General features: G+C 49.2%; 1 protein-coding gene across 4 annotated transcripts in view; it reads right to left on the bottom strand.

Moving 5' to 3' along the window:
• EML1 (EMAP like 1) overlaps positions 1-18,851 on the bottom strand; it is a 174,008-nt gene that overhangs the window by 24,547 nt on the left and 130,610 nt on the right. For 3 of the 4 annotated variants that reach the window (XM_032345246.1, XM_032345247.1, XM_032345244.1), the window contains exons 5-11: positions 11,798-11,826; positions 10,822-10,878; positions 8,148-8,277; positions 4,396-4,545; positions 3,556-3,625; positions 1,109-1,219; positions 187-282 (exon numbers count right to left, since the gene is read on the bottom strand). In XM_032345246.1, coding sequence (XP_032201137.1) covers positions 187-282; positions 1,109-1,219; positions 3,556-3,625; positions 4,396-4,545; positions 8,148-8,277; positions 10,822-10,878; positions 11,798-11,826 — 643 coding nt within the window. The remainder of the gene's footprint in view (positions 1-186; positions 283-1,108; positions 1,220-3,555; positions 3,626-4,395; positions 4,546-8,147; positions 8,278-10,821; positions 10,879-11,797; positions 11,827-18,851) is intronic. The other variant, XM_032345245.1, reaches the window with a different exon arrangement.

The raw sequence follows: 18,851 nt of genomic DNA, 5'->3' as shown, positions 1-18,851 counted from the left end.
GGGGAGAGGGGCGGGCTTGGGATTCCGGGGAGCTGGTGTCAGGTCCGAGGGCCGGCCCGGGAATGGGGAGCCTGTGGCCCACCAAGAAAAGGGACCTGGGTCTGGGAGCCAGCGGGAGCCAGCGGGAGCCAAAGGCTCCGCTCGGGGAAATTACAGTGGAGCCCGGCGTGGGGCTTAGAGAGAGACCTTGACGTCGGCCAGTCGCTCCTCCTTCTGCCAGTCCCACACGGACAGCACGTGGTCGTTGGAGTCGTCCACGGTGCACAGACTGCTCCCTCCGTTCTGGAAAACAAAAGGTGTTCCCAGGAAGGCTGCATTTGAGAATATAACACGTTAAAAGTGACTAACAGTGAACATTAATTTTCCTTTTAATAGCGTGCATTTGGGCTAAAGAATACGTATGCACCGCTCTGAGACCTGCTTTCCGGCCACTGCGGGACGGGGGGTGAACGTGGGTGAGGGAGGCACGTGAGCAGCGGAGAGCGGTCGGGGGTGGTCCTGCCCCGTTGGCTCTATTAGGAAAAGTCCAAAGGGGCTGCAGGGCCCCCTCCTGGAGGAGCCGGTGTCCACCGCACACACAGCACACGTCTGTGACTAACGCGCAGGGTGACCAGGAGGCTATGTGGGAGCAAAGGCCCTCGGGCCGCGGCACGTGCTGTTTTGAGGGAACACATGCACGTGTGAGGGACTGTTTTTCTGGAACAGTTTTTTCCAGGGTGGATCTGTTGAATGGGCACATCCTGAGGAAGATCTGGAGACTACGAGGCCCCTTTGACTCCTGCTAACGGACAGGCAGCCGGCATGGGGACAGCAGAGACACTAGGGCCGCTTGTCAAGGAGCAGGTGAAATTCAAGGTCAGCGTGGGCAAAACCGCCCCGAGGAACACGAAGGCAGTGCTGCGGGGCCTCTTCCCGTCAGGTGTGTGACCCCGAGGGGACACGTGTGACCTTTGAAGAGGCGACCTAAGGTGCAGGATGGTGTCAGCCTGCAAACCCACGCACACACCCGGCAGCCAGCGAGTGTGTTAACTTCCTCCCTCTTCAACCCTGACCTGCTGCTCTCCTACCTTCGGACAAAGGCGCCCGCGCCCATGGGACTCGCACTTACAGATTTTGAGAACGCGATACAGGTGACGGCTCGGTCGAAAAACCCGACTCCAATGACATGCAGCGTGTTCAGCGTCACCGAATCCCAGATGCGCACGTGTGGGGGCAGTTGCTGTTTAGAAGGAAATGCGGAGAGAAAGTCGCTGGCTGCGTGGGGCGTACACATCTGTCTTCACCTTGAAGCTACAAGACTACTTCAGTTCTGTCAAAACGAAAGGTCTTTTCCTGCATTTGAAGTCTCTGCCTTTGAGCATCAACGAAACGTGGCCGGTGGCTGCTGGACATTGTGGCCCCTGAGACCAGCTGAACGTCGGGGCAGGGCCAGCGGGTTTTACGTTTTGAACAGCCCATTCTTCCTGACTGTACCGCAGGAACGGAGGCTCCCCCTTGCCCACCCAGATGAGCCCAAATTTTAAAAATGAAGAATGACAAGGAAAGCGGGAACTCACCCAAGGGCTATTCCTGTGAAGTCTCTATTGTCACTAAGTGTAAATACACCTAAATCCAGCAAGTCAGTCCCCACCAAATAGTACTGAGAGTTTAACACTCTTGGGCCTCGCAAGAGCAAAACGGGCAATTGATTATGCACAGGTGAAATTTAGAATCGTTACCATTAGTTCCAAGCCCTCTAAGTTGTGTTCCAAGATGAACAGTCCCAATTTTTCTCTCCCTCAAGGGAAGAAAGTGTCCTAGAGCCATCAGCAGGCGGATCGGGAGAAGAGCTAGCATTATACCAGGTGGACAGAGCGGGGTGACCCCTAGCCAGGACTTGCTCTGAGCAGCTGTGTGTCTGTGATGGTCAGACGACCTCTCTGTGTCTCTGTGCGCCTGATCTGAAGGCTGGGCTGGGAGAGCCATTCCGTCTTCCCCAGCTCGAAATTCTGATTGGATTTCAATGCCAGAGACGGAAATACCCTTTCAATCCACTAGAGGGAGGAATACAAGGTTTGCTACCATTTCCAGACCTGAAAGCCACTTCACATTAAAAAAAAAAAAGATATCGGTGCCTGGGTGGCTCAGTGGGTTAAGTCTCTGCTTTGGGTTCAGGTCATGATCTCAGGGTCCTGGGATCGAGCCCCACATCAGGCTTTCTGCTCGGGGGGAGCCTGCTTCCTCCTCTCTCTCTGCCTACTTGTGATCTCTGTCAAATAAATAAATAAAACCTTTAAAAAAAAAAAAGAAGACCCTATTCCATTTATGTGTTACATCATTATAAACTGACTTCCATGGTTCCTGTTATTTCTTTTTACGTATAGAATTTTATTTTTATTTTTTAAAAGATTTTATTTATTTACTTGACAGAGAGAGAGATCACAAGGAGGCAGAGAGGCAGGCAGAGAGAGAAGGGGAAGCAGGCTCCCTGCTGAGCAGAGAGCCCGATGCGGGGCTCGATCCCAGGACCCTGAGATCATGACTTGAGCCAAAGGCAGAGGCTTTAAACCACTGAGCCACCCAGGTGCTCCTTAAGTATAGAATTTTAATGGGAATGAACACAAAGTTAATATTTAAAATTTGATGTTATTAAAGCGTTTTCTGAAAAATGGCAGCATTCATGTTTCAGGAAGAAAACATGCTGCTAAAAATGGACATGTGTGGGGCGCCTGGGTGGTTCAGTGGTTTAAAGCCTCTGCCTTCCACTCAGGTCATGATACCAGGGTCCTGGGATCGAGCCCCGCATCGGGCTCTCTGCTCAGGAAGCGGCGAGCCTGCTTCCTCCTTTCCCTCTCTGCCTGCATCTCTGCCTACTTGTGATCTCTGTCTGTCAAATAAATAAATAAATAAAAATTAAATTAAATTACATTAAAAAAAAAACTGGACATGCTCCGTGTAATGAGGTTCGTCCCATGTACGGTACAAGAATAAGCTGTGCAAAGTAGATAGCAAAGAAACTACCAGGAGTTTTGGGTAAGACATGGCAAGGACCACAGACTGTGGTCAAGAACCAAGTGGAAGGCAGTGTCACGTTATTTTCAGTTTGTTAGAATCCACTAGTTCCTACTCTGATTCCTTAAAATTCAAGTTAAAGCCTTGCCAAGGTGCTTACAAAACGTGGGCCCAAATTCTCCTGCAGCCTTTGAGGGCTCCAGGGTGACGCCAGGAGTACAGGGTACTCAGGCTGAGGGTCTAAAGTTTGCTTGGGACGCCTGGGGGGCTCAGTCGGTTAAGCCTCTGCCTTCAGCTCAAGTCATGATCCCAGGATCCAGAATCGAGCCCCACATCGGGCTCCCTGCTCAGCGGGGAGTCTGCTTCTCCCTCTGTCCCTGACCCTGCTCGTGTTCTCTCTCTCAAAGAAATGAAAAAATAAAAAATAAAAAAATTTTTTTGCAAGAAAAAATTTGAATCAGATACTTTATATCTAGGTGGACTTATTCATCAGTGAAATGCTTCCAGAAGAGGATATCCAGTTACCCGTTCATTAGAGAAATGTGAAAAGATCACACAACTCACCTTTCCATCCTTAGATGTGCCTGCAACTTGTCCCGTTGCGATGGTGATCCTGTCGGGGTGAACTGCTAGGCTGAAAAAAAAAAAAAAGAGAGAGTATTTATAGAACCGCTGCTCTTTAAAGATAAGCCTTACTTTTCTCTTGGCCAAATACGATCTAGTCAAAAAATTTAAATATGAGACTGACACGGTGCCTGACTTCTCAAGGACTCAGGATAAGCTTCTTGAGCACACCAACACCTTTGGCCAATTAGTGTCTGTTTCATTCTACCCTTTCTCGAGAATTTCCAAACTCAAGGAGAAAGCATCCTTTGCTTGGGAAATACCAAGTCTCCAACGACCACCTTTATCAAGTATGTTAAGCAGCAGAAACATCATCTTTTTCCAACAGGATTTTTGTACTTGACCAGGGCTCTAGGACGGATAGAATTAGGGAAAGCCGCCCATTCAACCACCCGTCCTTCCGAGATACATAAAAGCTCTATCAAAAGCTATAGGTGACTTATGAGTGAATAAAAAGTGAATGAATTATAGCCCACCCAGGCATAAGCGTGGACGTTTTTATTTAAAAAATAAGAACTCCCAATCAGAAGCCATTAGCATCTTTGCTAAGGAGGCCTCCAAACAGGGGTCTGTGGGAAGCCTGGGTGACGCAGTTGGTTGCGATTACATGTTACATGGATAGAAAAGAAACGAGTCTCTGGTGTCCTAGACAGCCAGCTCACTAGCTGACCGCCAGCTATGACTGCGACCCTAAGGGAGAGCTCTTCTCCGATGGTCTCTACTTCTCTCTCAGCCCTGGCGTCTCTGCTGTGGCGTCTGCTGCACGGGGTAAGGACCCACCACTTCACGTCGTCGTTGTGGCCGGTGTAGTGTCTCTGCAGCTGCTCCTCCACGTTGTACAGCACCACCACGGAGGCGATGAAGTACACCGTCTCCCCCGTCGGGAGCAGGTACAGGTTGTTTCGACAGTCGCGGCCCCGGTACCCATAGCTTGGTGTGGGTGTCAAGAGAAACTCGATTTCCTTTGAGAGCGGACAACGCGTCAGCTTTATTCACCGGGGACAGACAACACAATTCCTTAAGACCCTTCCCATCTATTTCTCTTGGTTTCAGTAACATGAAACCGTAAAAACTCGGTGCCAGATACATGGGACTCTCAACAGGTACTTGTAGGGCTGGAAATGGTCCTCGAGCCGAGGTGAATAGGTCTTTCTAAAGGATGGGGCTTTGTTTTTAGAAATTATGTTCATCTTGAAAGCTGAATTTTTCAGCTGGATCAAAAATGTCACTTGTTATTTTATTTATTAAAGGTCCCTGGAGGGGCTATTGGTGAAGTCGCCAGAAAGTGAACTATTTTGAACTGAGTCAATCAATCCTAGACCGTGGGAGCCACAGCCAGGGCCAGAATTCTTTGTTGAATTGTTTGGATTATCCTCGGATGCCTGGCTTCTTTACAACTAGTCTGCCTTTAAATGTTGCCAAGGTTGGACTGTGGGTCTCTCAGTTTTGGGGCTGTGAGTTCAAACGTGGGCCCACGTTGGGTGTAGAGATTACTTAAAAATAAAATCAGTTAAAAAACTCAATTTTGGGGCACCTGAGTGGCTCAGTGGGTTAAAGCCTCTGCCTTCCGCTCAGGTCATGATCCCGGGGTCCTGGGATCGAGCCCCGCATTGGGCTCTCTGCTCAGCGGGGACCCTGCTTCCTCCTCTCTCTCTGCCTGCCTCTCTGCCTACTTGTGATCTCTGTCTGTCAAATAAATAAATAAAAATCTTAAAAAAAAATTTTTTTTGCCAAGCTGGTTTCCTGAAAGGCCTGCTCCCCTAACCAGTTTGACTCAAGAACTGAATCACCTGGGCACTGTACTTTGACACTGTTTAACACAAATGCTGGAATGTTTTGCTCCAGAATTTGTTCTCTGAAAGTTGTCAGACCACCTGCTCAGCTCTACCTCCGTGTCTCGGGGTCTAAACTGTATTCATTCTCCTTCCTGCTTGGGTGTCAGCTGTCATAGGTGAGGGCTCAATTGTAAGGACAGGAGAGAAGGTGGGGCCAGCGGGCCACCATCTCCCAAGGCCTATCCCATGCCTCCCTTGGCCAGCCTGGGGACTGACGTCACCACGATGCCGCGGCTTCACCAGAGGCCTCGCTGTGGTTCTAGAATCCCGGCCAGCGAACGAATCGAATCCCTAGGACAGGCAGTGGCATTTGCAGCTCGGTTGGAACAAAATAGATCTGAGAATGCGGGGTGACTGCGTTGTCTCAACTACCAAGCCCTGTGAGCTCAGAAGGACTGTTCCCCCAAAACCTCTGCATTCTGACTTTCTTTATCAAGTATTCAAAAGTAAATTTTAAGATACTAGTAACTGACTTGTATAACTTAGTTATTGAGTCAAACTTACTTTTTATTGTCATCATGGAGCTAAATCTTTTCAATTTTTTTTCTTATGTTATAAAAGTACTTGTAAAAGGTGCAAACAACACTCCCACATACGTACGGAAAGGGTCAACAAACGCACTCCTCCTTGACACAACCATCCTACCTCCTTGGAGATCACGACCTCTGGGAAGGTTCTGGCGTGTACACTGTCTAACCCCGAAAACTATTTTGGGAGCAAAACATCACTTGAACTTAGATGTGAAGAATGAATCTAACAGAAGTCCCATTTATCTGAAGTAAATTCCACTGTTTTACATCTTGAAAATATGAATAGTCTCTGAAAAAAATATGTTTTGAATGGTGCTTTCCAGCCATGATTGAACCTAACATGTAAACCAGTACTGACTTAAAGAAGAACCGAATCACTGTGATTTCACGCGTCAAAAGAGATGCCCATAAATGCTTATGAGACCTGAGTCTGAAAATGTAAAAAACATGTCCCCAAAGAATATGATACCATCATTTCAAATAGCAATTTTTCCAACTGAATTGATACCACCATCGATTTAAACCAACTTCCTAGAATTTATACCCAGGGCTTGGCATCCAACTGGTACTCAATGAAAATCTATATGAGGGTGAAGAAAGGCTTTGATCTTTGTCTTAAAATCTGCATGGACTGGAGGGTTTGCTCTGAAGTTAAACAAATAAAATAAAATAAAGTAAAATTAAATAAGGAAAAATAGAGCAAAAAATTAAAAAAACCCCGACGCTTCATTCACCCTTTGTCATAGGCTCTATTTCTTTGTGTTTCAGGCTTTTTCTCCTCGGAGCTCATTCATGTTTCCAAATCTCATAGGATGAAGGCTCCGGCAGCTTTATCTCAAGAAGGTTAGTCCTAGGGCAGACTCGGATTTCTGTGGCTTAGATTCTGGGCAGGGGAGGACTTTTCTTTCTCTTAAAGCAGCATTCTATCTATGCTAATGTCGACTTTCTTTACGCCCGCACTGGACCCCCTACATTCAGTACCGGGGTGTTCCTGGTTATTCCTTCAGATAGTCTCCCAAGGCTGACCAAGGCCCCCGCTGGTTTGAGGGGGAATGTCTGTCCTTCCCTCCAGGGTGTCTATCACTCCTTGTCTGGGTGTAAGGACTTCCTGCCACACAGTGTACTTCAATCTCTGAGAGTCTCATTTTCCTAAGTGTGTAAGTCTGGTGTCCTCCTGCGTGTCCTCTGCGTCCAGGTAAGCAGGCAGAGCTCTGGCTTTCCCACCTGCCCTGCAGAGCTGGCCAAGCCTATGACAGCTACTATTAAAAACAATCCATTCTGGGTGGCTCAATGGGTTAAAGTCTCTGCCTTCGGCTCAGGTCATGGTCCCAGGGTCCTGGGATCGAGCCCCGCATCAGGCTTTCTGCTCGTCAGGGAGCCTGCTTCCCCCTCTCTCTGTCTGCCTCTCTGCCTACTTGTGATCTCTGTCTGTCAAGTAAGTAAATAAAATCTTAAAAAAAAAAAAAAAAAGATCCGTTCTTTCAATTTCATTAGAATCCTAAACTTTGCCCATTTATGATTATTATCATTAAGACTGCTTTTCTATTAGTTTTCAACTACATTTATTCTGCCGGAAAGATTAAGATTCAGGCCAGAAAGTGATGCATTTTCTTATGACTCTCTAAACAAAACAAAACAAAACAAAAACAAACAAACCCCATCCAGCATTTAACTATTTTCTCTTCGGGAAAGTAAGCTGGACGTAGTTGAGCCAGGACTACGACCCTTCCTTCGGGACTCGTAAGACAGCGTCCCCCACAATCAGGAGCCCCTCCCAGAGCCTCTCTTCTGCTCGAACACCAGACTGCGTGTTCACATACAGGCCCTTTTGTTAAATTAATTTTTTAAAAAGTGAGAATAGAATACTTTGGTTTTCTTAAAACTTAAGAGAACGTGGGGCACCTGGGTGGCTCAATCGGTTAAGCCTCTGACTCTCTGATTTCAGCTCAGGTCATGATCTCAGGGTTGTGAGATTGAGCCCCACACTGGGGTCTGTGCTCAGCGCGGAGGCAGCTTGGGATTCTCTCTCTTTTCCTCTGCCGCCAAGTAAATAAATACATGCTTAAGAGAACTTAAGTTACATCACTTAATTTTAAGTTAGATTTTAAGCTCCGGGCATGAATCAACTTAAACCTCGTGCCAGGTCCGGTCAGTAAATAAAGGATACACCCATTCCAGCTTCAGTCTCTTGGTCGGTAGCTCTACTTTTGCTTCCAAATTATAGGAGTCCACTTGGTCTTTGGGCATGTACATGGTAACGGGGCGTCCCCGAAGAAACATTTTTACGTATCCTTCTTCTACAAAAAGAACATAGAGATCAGTAAGACACCTCAGTGCCCCATGCCTCTGAAAACAATTGTTATTTTTTCTTTAGCCTTCTAATGTAAAAGCAAAAACTTAACCCTCCGTGTGATTTCTAATTAATATGGAACCAAAACACAACGCTGAAGAGTTTAAAACAAAAGTTTTTGCCCTGTTTATATTTGACAGGCTGCCTAAATACACGAAATACATGAGAAACCGTAAAAGGCAGGAAAAACTAGATTCCATTATTTTTCCACATGAGACTTGGTAGCTTGCATTTTCTTTATCATCAGGAGGGGGAAAATGCCACCTCAAAAAATTACAACTAACACAAGAAATCCACTGAAATTTTTTATTGATTTCAACATATGTACAATTTCAGTATCAAAATTCGTAAGATTTCCTTCGATATTTAAATTGGTTTGGTATAGTGCAATGTAATGCAATATACTGCAATGTAATGTATCTTTATGTGTCTTTTACAGTGGACAGCCTTTTCGAGTGTAAAGAACACAAAATCGGCAGAAGTACATGCTAGGGTGCACGCGAGAAGGAAAATGCTCAAGGAAAAACTAGAAAGAAAATAAAAGAACAAAAGGCCCATTAGAGAGAGGCATCGTGAAATAGAACCTTCTAGAACAAACATTTTTATAATAAAATCACTTGTGGCGTTTCAGGAAATAAAGGGGCAAGAGGAACACCCAGAGGCACAGCAGCATGGGGCAAGAGTGGTTTTACAAAGAAATCAAGTGGGCTTTTCTGCTGGCACCCGGGAGGTGGTGAGACCAGAGAGAATGTCTGTGAGCTCCTGGTGAATTCGGTTAAAACTCACAGCAGACCAAACGCCCGGGCCCCTGTGGCAGTTAAATCGGGGAGTTGCAACCGGTGTGGCAGCACAGAACTCAACAGAGAAACACCCGTGGAGAGGAAACAGGTGAGGTCACGGAGGGGTTACACCGCCAGAAGCACGGCATTTACGGGTTAGTTTTGTAAGTCTTGTCCCCAAGGAGCTTCAAACAACGCCACATGCGATATGGCCTGCAGGTTAAGGGGCCGTCCCGGCTGCATGTTCCTGTGTGCGTGCGCTTCTGGGCTCACATGCACGCGTGGGACGCTCGCTCACTCTGCACAGTCGGACTTGTGACTAAGAACCCTCATGTGCTCGTCCTGCAGACGCCACGCCAGCCACTCAGGTCCCTGGACCTTCCTGTGAGGACACCGCCGCCAGGCTGTCCTCCCCAGATCCCCTGGGGCCGGCCTTTCTCAGGTCTGGCACCCCAGGCTCTCCTACTGCTCGCCCGGGGCATTTTCCATTATGCTGCCAAACCATCGAGGCCCAGAGTGGATTTCAGCGAGTCCCTCCTCCACGCAAAGTCCTTCGCCCGCTCTGCCACCTGCTGGCGTCTAGCGCCCTGCCTGCCCTCCCGGGGGGTCTCTCTGGCCGCAGCCCCGGCCCGTATCCTCCTGTCTGGCCAGATGTGTCTCCTGCACTCTGCTCTGGGCCTCTGCCCTTGCCGAAACCTCCTCCCTTCCTTAATCCCTCACCCGAGTCTGAGCTCATGGGGCCGTGTGGCCGCCACACCTGCAGGACCCAGGAGCCCCCGGTGGACGACAGGAGGGGAAAGAAAGCAGGGACGTGTGAGCTCGGAGCTGGAAGACACGCGGTCACATGCACTGTCCTTGTACGAGAGGAGGCAGAGCGCGTGCATGGGTAATAAAGAGGCTGTTGTGCCCTCTCTGCCGCTCGGCGGAGCCCTCCGCAGCTGCCACAATCGTGCGCGTGAAATACTGGGTCTGTTACGGCTGTGCACTGGCGAAGTCACCACAACAACGCTTGCTTAGCACAATTATAATCACTGACTGGGGGAAAAAGCCCCGGGGTTTTGCCTTGGCACTGTTTTGCGCTGGTAGTTCAGACGTTCTACATCTAAAGTCAAAACGCAGGGGCGCCTGGGAGGCACAGTCGGCTGAGCGACAGACTCCTGGTTTCCGCTTAGGTCGTGATCCCAGGGTCGTGGGATGGAGCCCTGCATTGGGCTCTGCGCTCAGCATGGGGTCTGCTGGAGATTCTCTCCCTCTGCCCCTCTCTCCCCAGATAAACAAATCTTAAAAAAAAAAAAAAAAATCAAATCAAAATGCAGCAAGGGAAAGCAAAAGTATTTTCCAGGCATGTTAGGACAATAGCTCACAGCGGCCAACCAGAAGGCGTGGAGGGGAAGGCCAGCAGTGGTACAAGACACCAGGTCAAGCAGTGGGGCATTCAGCACTGCCCTATAGCTCTCTTAAGTTTTGTCTGGCGTTTTCAAAGTGCCTGCAACCAGCCAATAATCAAGCCAGATCAAATGTATAAGCTACTTATTAAAACCCATCCAAGTCAATGCACGGGGATGCTTTTAACTGAAAATAAGTTGGAGTGGCTCGTGTGCCCAAAACATTTTCATACCAGGAGAGTATCTGCTTGCCTGTATGAAGAAGTTTCTGCAGCCTGGGTAGCAGCTTTGCTCAGAGAGCTATGAGGTTTCAGAAATGCCGCCTACCTTTGCAGTGTGTCACCCGGCGTTTCCCTTGTGATTTCGGAGACAGGGACAGAAGCGCTAGATAAAGAGATGGCAAGAACTGCGAGAGGGACCGGCCCGCCCGCTCGCTGGGGAGCAGCCTCGCTGGGGAGCAGCCTCGCTGGGGAGCAGCTGGCTCTCGTCGGAGCCGCTGCCCCACCCCCGGCAGGAGAGCCTGCCTTCAGTGCAGGGGTGCAGACCAGCGCGCTCAACGCCTGGCTTGGGGCAACTACGTTTTCAGGGCGTGATCTCATGCCTCCTGAAAATGAAATGAATACTCAAGCACATGCCAACACACACAGACATTGACTTCTGTAGAGGTTTCGATTCTGAACTGAAGGGGAAAAAACTGGAAAAGTTAAAACGAAATGATTGTACTCAATTGATGCCGTACTTGTCAATGGTTTTGCATTTTAAATGCGTCTTTAAATCAGGTTATGATCCTAAAAACAGCATCTACCTTATTATAAAATGTGTTAAAAAAAAAAAAAGGTAAATGGAAAGGTCCAATGAACTATTAGTTTGCAGTTTAGGAAATCAAAGGCAGAAAGAGAGGGGAAAAAGCTACTTTTAGACAAAGTTATAACATAATGCATCAGAAAGCTTCCCTTTCGGAGAGAGGCAGGTGTTGAGCCGGAAGCCCCGAGGGTCAGGGAGGACTATCAAGGCAACACAGTGTTTTCCTCCAGAAATTCTGCCTCTGCTTTATTGGTGGCATTTTGCTCTTCCTCCTTATTGGTGCAACTTAAATCGGGTTTAAGGGGGTGAATAGAGGGTCCAGTCTTTATGACCGTTGTATGGCCGGTCTCTGTGGCCTGAGCCCCGCCGCCCGGTTGCCGGCTGCTGGCACTCAGCCCGTGAGCCCCACCACGCGGACAGCGATGGTGACAAGCTACTTATCCATCCCTCGAGTCCTGAGGGGAGTGTGGGGCCCACACAAAGACAAAATCCAACTTACCTGCGCTGAAGACGGGCTCCTTGGGTTTGCTGTGGAGACAAAAGAGAGACAGGTTTAGAGGGAGGCTTGGGGGGACGGTGAGCCTCGCTCACGGGGAGGCCGGTCCCGGACGCCACACGGGTGACGGTCGTTAAGGAGAAAAACAAAACCACGTGGCAGCAAAAAGGAACATGGGTAGAGGAGCGTGTCTGAAAGCGGGTGTGAGAGGCTATAATCCCAGCCTTCTCCCCACGACTGAGCTGTGTACGAGAGCACGTGAGGCTCTAGGAAGAAAATGTGCTTCACCAAGACGGGAATGGCCGCATCGACAGGTGTAAAGCTTTGCTCTCCTTCCCCGTGCTCTTCTGATAGATTATTTAAATAATTTATTTAAAACCAGCGAATTCCTGACACAGGGCCTTCTGCGTAAGGACCCTCAGAGCTCAGCTCCTAGCAGGGCAGCTGCTCTAAGAAGAAAAAGACGACAAGAATAAGGATATCAGGGGTGCAGCCGTCTCAGTGCTGGGGGACCCCGCCGCGCACTTCCGCCAGGCTGGGACCACCCCGACTGCACCTGGGGGAACCAAGCCTCCGGTGCATTCAAGATCATCCCTCGGGGCAGGCTTCCATGCGGGGAGCTCCCACAAGGAGGGCCCTGGGTAGAAGGATATGCCTGCTCCTTCCCGCAACAAGCACCTGCAGGGAGAGGTTACCCCCCCCCGCCCCCCGCCAGGCCAGGGAAGGGACTCCTGGGCAGGACACCTCATGTGTCCTGTTCAAATAGAGAGCCAGTGCCTGGTCCCCGGTCTGCGAGACTCATGTGTCTGCTCCATGCTCCCCTGTGCCACCTCGCTTCCCGGAGGACCTTCCGCTTTCACACTCCGAACAAGACAGCCGGCGTAAAGGAAAGCCCCCCCCGCGAGAGAGCCGGAGGAAGCACACTGATGTGTGTGTGCGCCATGTTTTTTTAGAAAGTACCTGAGCCGATAGAGCGCTAATACTACTTTTCTCCTCCGTTTTTTCCAAATACATTGAGAAACACCACGAGTAAGGATTAGCTGTGACCTGTGGATGCGCGGGAGGCTCAGTCAGTTGGGCGACCAGCACTTGATTTCAGCTCAGGGCGTGATCTCGGGGTCGTGGGATCGAGCCCCGCGTCGGGCTGCACGCTCAGCACAGACTCTGCTCAAGATTCTCTCCCTCCCGCTGCTCCTCCCCCAACCCTCTCGAATAAACAAATGGAATTTTATAAAGGAAACGAATTAGCTGTAACCCCACAATATAATAAATGCTATTATCAATGTCCTTTATTCCCAGAAAATTTTATGCCATACAGGGGCGGGAGGAGAGGACGGGACTCTGGACTGATGCTTTAGAAACGCTCTGCTCAAATGTGTTTTAAATAGTCGGATCCGTGGCATGACGCTGACCTTTGGTCACTGAAAACTACTCTGGAAGCACGGGACGGTCTTGACTGTGACAGTCTGTCTTCCACTGGCCTCTAAGGCCCTATTGTCACCTCTCCCGACAACTCTCTTTCTGTCCGCCTCTCCTCTGTCCCCTGGTCACTGAGTGAGCTGCCCTGTCCGTGGTGGCCCTCGCTCGTGCCGGACCTCAGCTCCTGTGTCAAGCCTCTGCCTTGGCTTCCCTGCCTCCTGGACACAGGTCCCACAGCCCCTGCATTGTCTGGACTTTGAGGCACTGCCCGGAGAGGCTTCTCTGATACTCTGCTCTGCAACCCCCTCCGGTGCTGCCCCTCCATCCCCACCCCCCCCACCCCCCCACTCCCCTGGCCGCTGCTGCAGGGAGGCACCTCCAGAGGGCAGGGACCTCTGCTGGTCTCACAGCTGGGTTCCCTGCCTGCACCTGATAAGGCTGGGTCGTGGGGGGGGGCTTCCCTTGGCTCCCCCGTGGGGTCCGCAGACTTCACCGTGCACCGCGCCTCCAGGGCTATGGACTCTTGGTCTTTCCTGGAGGGGTGGCTGGCTCTTGCCCAGCATCTGCGCGAGCCCCACAGGGACAGCATTTCTCCTGGTTCCCCTGCTCCGTCCTCGGACGACAGCAGCCTGACGTGCCTGTGCCCCAGAGAGGGTGTCCTGCACTCCTGACCTGCTCCCGGTCTGTCCCGAGCTCACTGCAAGTTCACAGAAAGGCAGGAGAGTGTGTGTGTGTCCCTCGTGCCAGGGTCTCCCAAGACTTCCAAACGACTGTGCCTGTCCACGCTCAGCTTAATTATCCTGTGAGCTGTTTTTTCCGACGTGCGTCCGGGAAGGCTCCTCTCCTCCTGTCGCTCTGCCCAAGAGGAGCACAGCCCAGGGCCCGTCTCTCCCAAGACAGGCTTGTCACCGTGTAGATTTCTAGTTCAGTATGATTACTCTGCGACCTCAGCTCCAGGGTGGGTTTAAAATAGCCGTGGTTTTGCAGATCACCGGCCTGGGTTCCCTGTCCCGGCGGGAGCGACGCTTCTGGGATCGCCGGAGTCAAAGCAGGAGGCTGACCTCTGACTTTGACGTACTATTAGCTTCCCGGGCGGGGGAGGGCACGCAGGGTTAACGCTGAACCGCAAGACTGCAGAGCAAGCAGACTGTTAGAGGGACATCGTGACAGGGAATCGAAGACACGAAGGCCGTTTTTCCATCATGACTTCGATCACGAAAACCAGGAACACAGGAATAAGCCATCCAGAACCTTTCCCGGAGACTGAAAAGTGCAATTTATGAACTCTGTCCTCAGAGAGAGAGATCCACAGGGCAGTTTGAATTCCACACACAGGAAGGCCCGTGGACTTTTGAGGCTGATTTTGTAACAAAAGAAGAACAATCAAAGGTTCTCTGTGAAAACACCAGAAACGAGCGCCTGGGTGGCTGAGTCGGTGAGCGTCTGCCTCTGGCTCAGGGCATGATCCCAGCAGGGAGTCTGCTTCTTCCTCTCTCTCTGCTCTCACCCCCTCCTTCACGCCCTCTCTCTCAAATAAATAAGTAAAATGTACTAGAAACGGCAGTGTGAGTGTTAACAATTGAGGGTCACAGAGAGAGACTCCAGGTAGCGCTGCTCCTAGTTCTTAAATTTTGCTCTGAACTGTGCATCACATTTTGGGCCGATTACATTTAGAAAGGATACTACTGCTGTGTTTCACAATTCTAGAAAGCTACATTGTTATAGAATACACACTATTTACTTGTGAACCCGTTACTGCCATCTGCGCCAGCACCCTTCCTAAACGGCGCCGGAGTGCCAGGGGAGAGGGTGTCCCACTCCTGTGTGCATGTCTTGTAGGTACAAATGGATGGACAGACAGTGAAGCTTTGCAACTAGCAGCAGAGGGACGAGCCCCAGAAGGGACAATGACGACAGCGATCCAAGATTAAAGACTCGACGGCCTCCAGTCAAAATCCATTCAGAATACCCGTCCTTTCCAAAACTCGCCGTTGGCAGATTGCGAGCGGACCCCGGAAACCCCATGCTGTTGCCTGGGCTGCAAGTTTGCTTGGTCCCATCCAGTGTTGCGTGACTGGTCTCCTGTGACCTGTTCCTTAGCGTGAGCTAAGTAGGGAAATGTAAGTGTGCCCCCGTGGGGAGGCTGAGGCAGGCGTGTCCCCCCGACCCCCCGCTCTCCCTGGAGTGACTTGAGCACGGAGGAGACAGGATTTCCCCTCTGCTGGGCAGACCTTCGCTTCTTGGCTCTTCTGCACTGGGCGGTGGCCCATCCCTCCAAAATGAACAGTGTTGCAGTCGGGTATGGCTTTTACGGCTCTGTTTTGGCAGGAAGATCTGCTGGAAGAGTTTGGCTCTGTGTTTTCTTGAGCAGCTGGCTCAGGAGGCGATCGGAAGGACTCTCAGACACTATAAGCAGTACCTGGGGACTCACGGAGGAGGCGAGGCAGCCGAGAGCCTTTACCAGACCAGCAGCTGGATCTGGTGGAAACCAAGCCACCGAGCAAAGGAACAGTTCCTGCTGGGAGCTGTGAGCTCGCACCCACGCAGCAGCTACAGCCACCTGGGTCCACGTTGCGCGTTACCAGCGCCCCAGTAATGTCCACTGTGGACTCCGGGAGCAGTGGTTGTCTGTCTGTTCATCCACTAACACTCCCCTGCCCCAAGGAAGGCTGGGTGTGCACAGGGAGGCGCGTCTGGTGGAGAACTTGCTCGGACTCCAATGCAAGCCGTATCCACCGTGCTCCTCTTCTGTGGTGGGATCTGTGCTCGGCACCTCCGTATCTGTTACCTAATTTGTCCCACGTGCCTGAAAGGGGGCTCAGGGGCCCAGGTCCTGTGCACTGCAGGTCTGACACCCAAGTGCCATGTGTGAGGGGGACCCCTGGGGGGCCAGGATGAGAGCAGAGCCAACACGCATCCGGGGCTGTTTGAGGAGAGACGCTTGTTTTTGAAAGTGACCGCTCATGCTCCATCAAGGAGGACACCATTCCAGGGTCCAACGTGTTATTTCCCTGAAACTTACTCACCTGTGAAAACTGTTGTTCTTGGCACACACGCCATGAGTCCTTCTGAAAAGGACCCACTTGAAATAACATTTCCACTGGAAATCAAAATACTTTACCGCGTAAGTAATGACTCTCCATATAAATGCCCTTACGCGGCTTTCTGCTAGAAAGAGGGTCATTTAGGAACCATCTAAAAGAGTTTAGAAGTCACTGGAGACCTCGCTGGGAACAAAGACCGTTTCATAGACATTTGCAGCCAATACTTCCAGCTTAATGTGGCAGAACGAGCCCAGATTTTGAAGTCAGCGGCTCCTGTACCCAGGTCAGGCAAGAAGCTTTACCTCTGTAAGCCTTACCTTCTTTCATCTACAAAATGGGACTAAATCCACTGTCAGGTACAGGCCAGATCAGATAAAGTGTGTCACAGAGCGCCCAGGACACGGTGATTACTTAATGTCCCTTCCCTCTTCCGAATTTCATGGATAAGAAGCTGCACATATTTCCAGGCCCTCTGCCTGCCAGCCTCCTAATGATAACAACATACAGAATATTAGCACTTATCACTTTAACATTTATTAAAAGATAAATGGCCCCACAGCTTGGAAAGTGAACCTCTTTTTCCATAAAGGGAAGATGCGTAACTCAAGTCACCTCATTTCCAGTGCAAAACATTTTGGAATCCGAAGGGTCGTGTCAAACCTGTCTACCAGTAGGTGGTGCTGTTCACACATTTTCTTAAATGACTTTTTTTTTTTTTTTTGGGTCTGTTTTTTTTTTTTTAATTAAATATATATTCTTTCATTCATGCCAGAAATATTTATTGAGCAGTAACTGGCTGCCAGGCCCTGTGAGATGCTAGTGATACAAAGAATAATAAGGGGCAACTTCTGCCTTCCCAAAGCTCCAGGGAGGGCAAGAGGCCTGCGTGGGGATAGGGTGAGCGGGGAGGAAGTTCCAGATAAAGCGAATGAGCAGGCACTAAGCAATCAGAAAGGCAACTGACTCAGACCCAAGAGCCAGGGCAGGCTTCCCAGAGAAGGGCATCCTGCGCTGGGTCTTGAAGCATCAGCTGGAGTTCCTTCAAATGTACCCAACCATCGACCCCCGCCAAATCTCCAGACACATACACATCATGCAGTTTAGAAGGGGAAAACCCTCCACTCACTAAGTGCTAGAAGGTGTAATTCATTAAGCTATGTATTTCTTTGTGTGGGGGTTTTAGCCTTTAAAAAAAAAATCTGTTTTATAATACAATAAGGATTTTTCTTTTTTAAAAGATTCTATTTAAAAAATAAAGATTTTATTTATTTATTTATTTAAGAGAGAGAGAGTTGGGGAAGGTCCAGAGGGAGAGGGACAGGGACAAGCAGACTCTGCGTGGAGTGCAGAGCCTGACGCAGGGCTCGATCTCACAACCCTGAGATCATGACCTGAGCCGAGATCAAGAGTCAGATGCTTTACTGACTGAGCCACCCAGGTGCCCCTACACAAGAAAGGTTTTTCTAAATACACTATCTTCTTACTTAGATTTGCATTTCTTTAATTCAGACTGGGTTTGATCATGGGGGAGCACACGTTACTTGTGTAATACACCATTTATCTCAGAGAAAAAATTCTTGCTGGGGACAGGTAAGAGCTGGTGTTAGAGACGCATGAATATCGGGGCCCAAGAGAAGAAGGGGTGCCAGCAGACAAAGGCCCTTGCTGCCAGACTGAGGGTCAAGATTCAGATTACAATCTCAGTGATGTTCAAGTAAAACAACAGATTTTAGCCCTGGGGACCTCGAGGTGTCACTGAAAAGACTATTTCATCGAACACTAGAGCTGGAGGAAGGATGGAAGTTTTGGTTTTTGGTTTTTTGAAGTTTTGGGTTTTTTTTTCTTTCCACTTTTGCTGACTCTTAAGGTGGGGAGTTTAAGTGTGTGTGTGTATGTGTGTGTGTCTTAATAATAAAGGTGTGTTCTAACAAGGTTTCCAGCTGAGACATTTCTTGTTCCAATAAAATGAGCCCATTACAACAACTTTTTGATGGAAACAAAGTATCTAGTTTACAAAACGGATATATGTCACTCCAGTTAGAATTACAAAGAGGGGGAAGGACCAGTTTTCTAACTGAAACACTCAAGCAGTCAAGCAACATTTTACATAAAACTGCATTCTAAGTAATAGTTGTTCTTCTGTCTGATAATAACACTTTTTTTTAAAATTAAAAAAAGATCCCTATTGGGTTACTACAGAGGCTATGTTAGATAGCACAGGTCATTCATCAGAATGTTACTGTTGATTTCCTATTTAAATTTAATACGTACTTCATTACAACACAAATCACTATGTAACTGTTAATATTTATCATCAGTAATCCATAGAGTAAACATTAACCTTGCCATATATTGCTTTTGTTTTTATGTAAGTCTTGTTGGTGTGAAAATTACATGCTGTTGTTATAAGCAGAGTATTTTAAGGTGTTAGACACTCGAAGACAAGCCTACAAGGTCACAAGAATGACCGTCAAATCCAGTGACCACTTCCAAAGAAAATGAGACACAGGAACATTGATACTCATAAAAGAACATGGTTTCTATGGAAGTAAAACACACCATTATTTTCAAGTAAATTAGTCTATCTCGGAAAC

This window comes from Mustela erminea, chromosome 5 (assembly GCF_009829155.1).
Source record: "Mustela erminea isolate mMusErm1 chromosome 5, mMusErm1.Pri, whole genome shotgun sequence".
NCBI classification, from domain to species: Eukaryota; Metazoa; Chordata; class Mammalia; order Carnivora; family Mustelidae; genus Mustela; species Mustela erminea.
The sequence above is the reverse complement of the archived record's forward strand: the minus strand, read 5'-3'. Positions and strand labels throughout refer to the sequence as shown.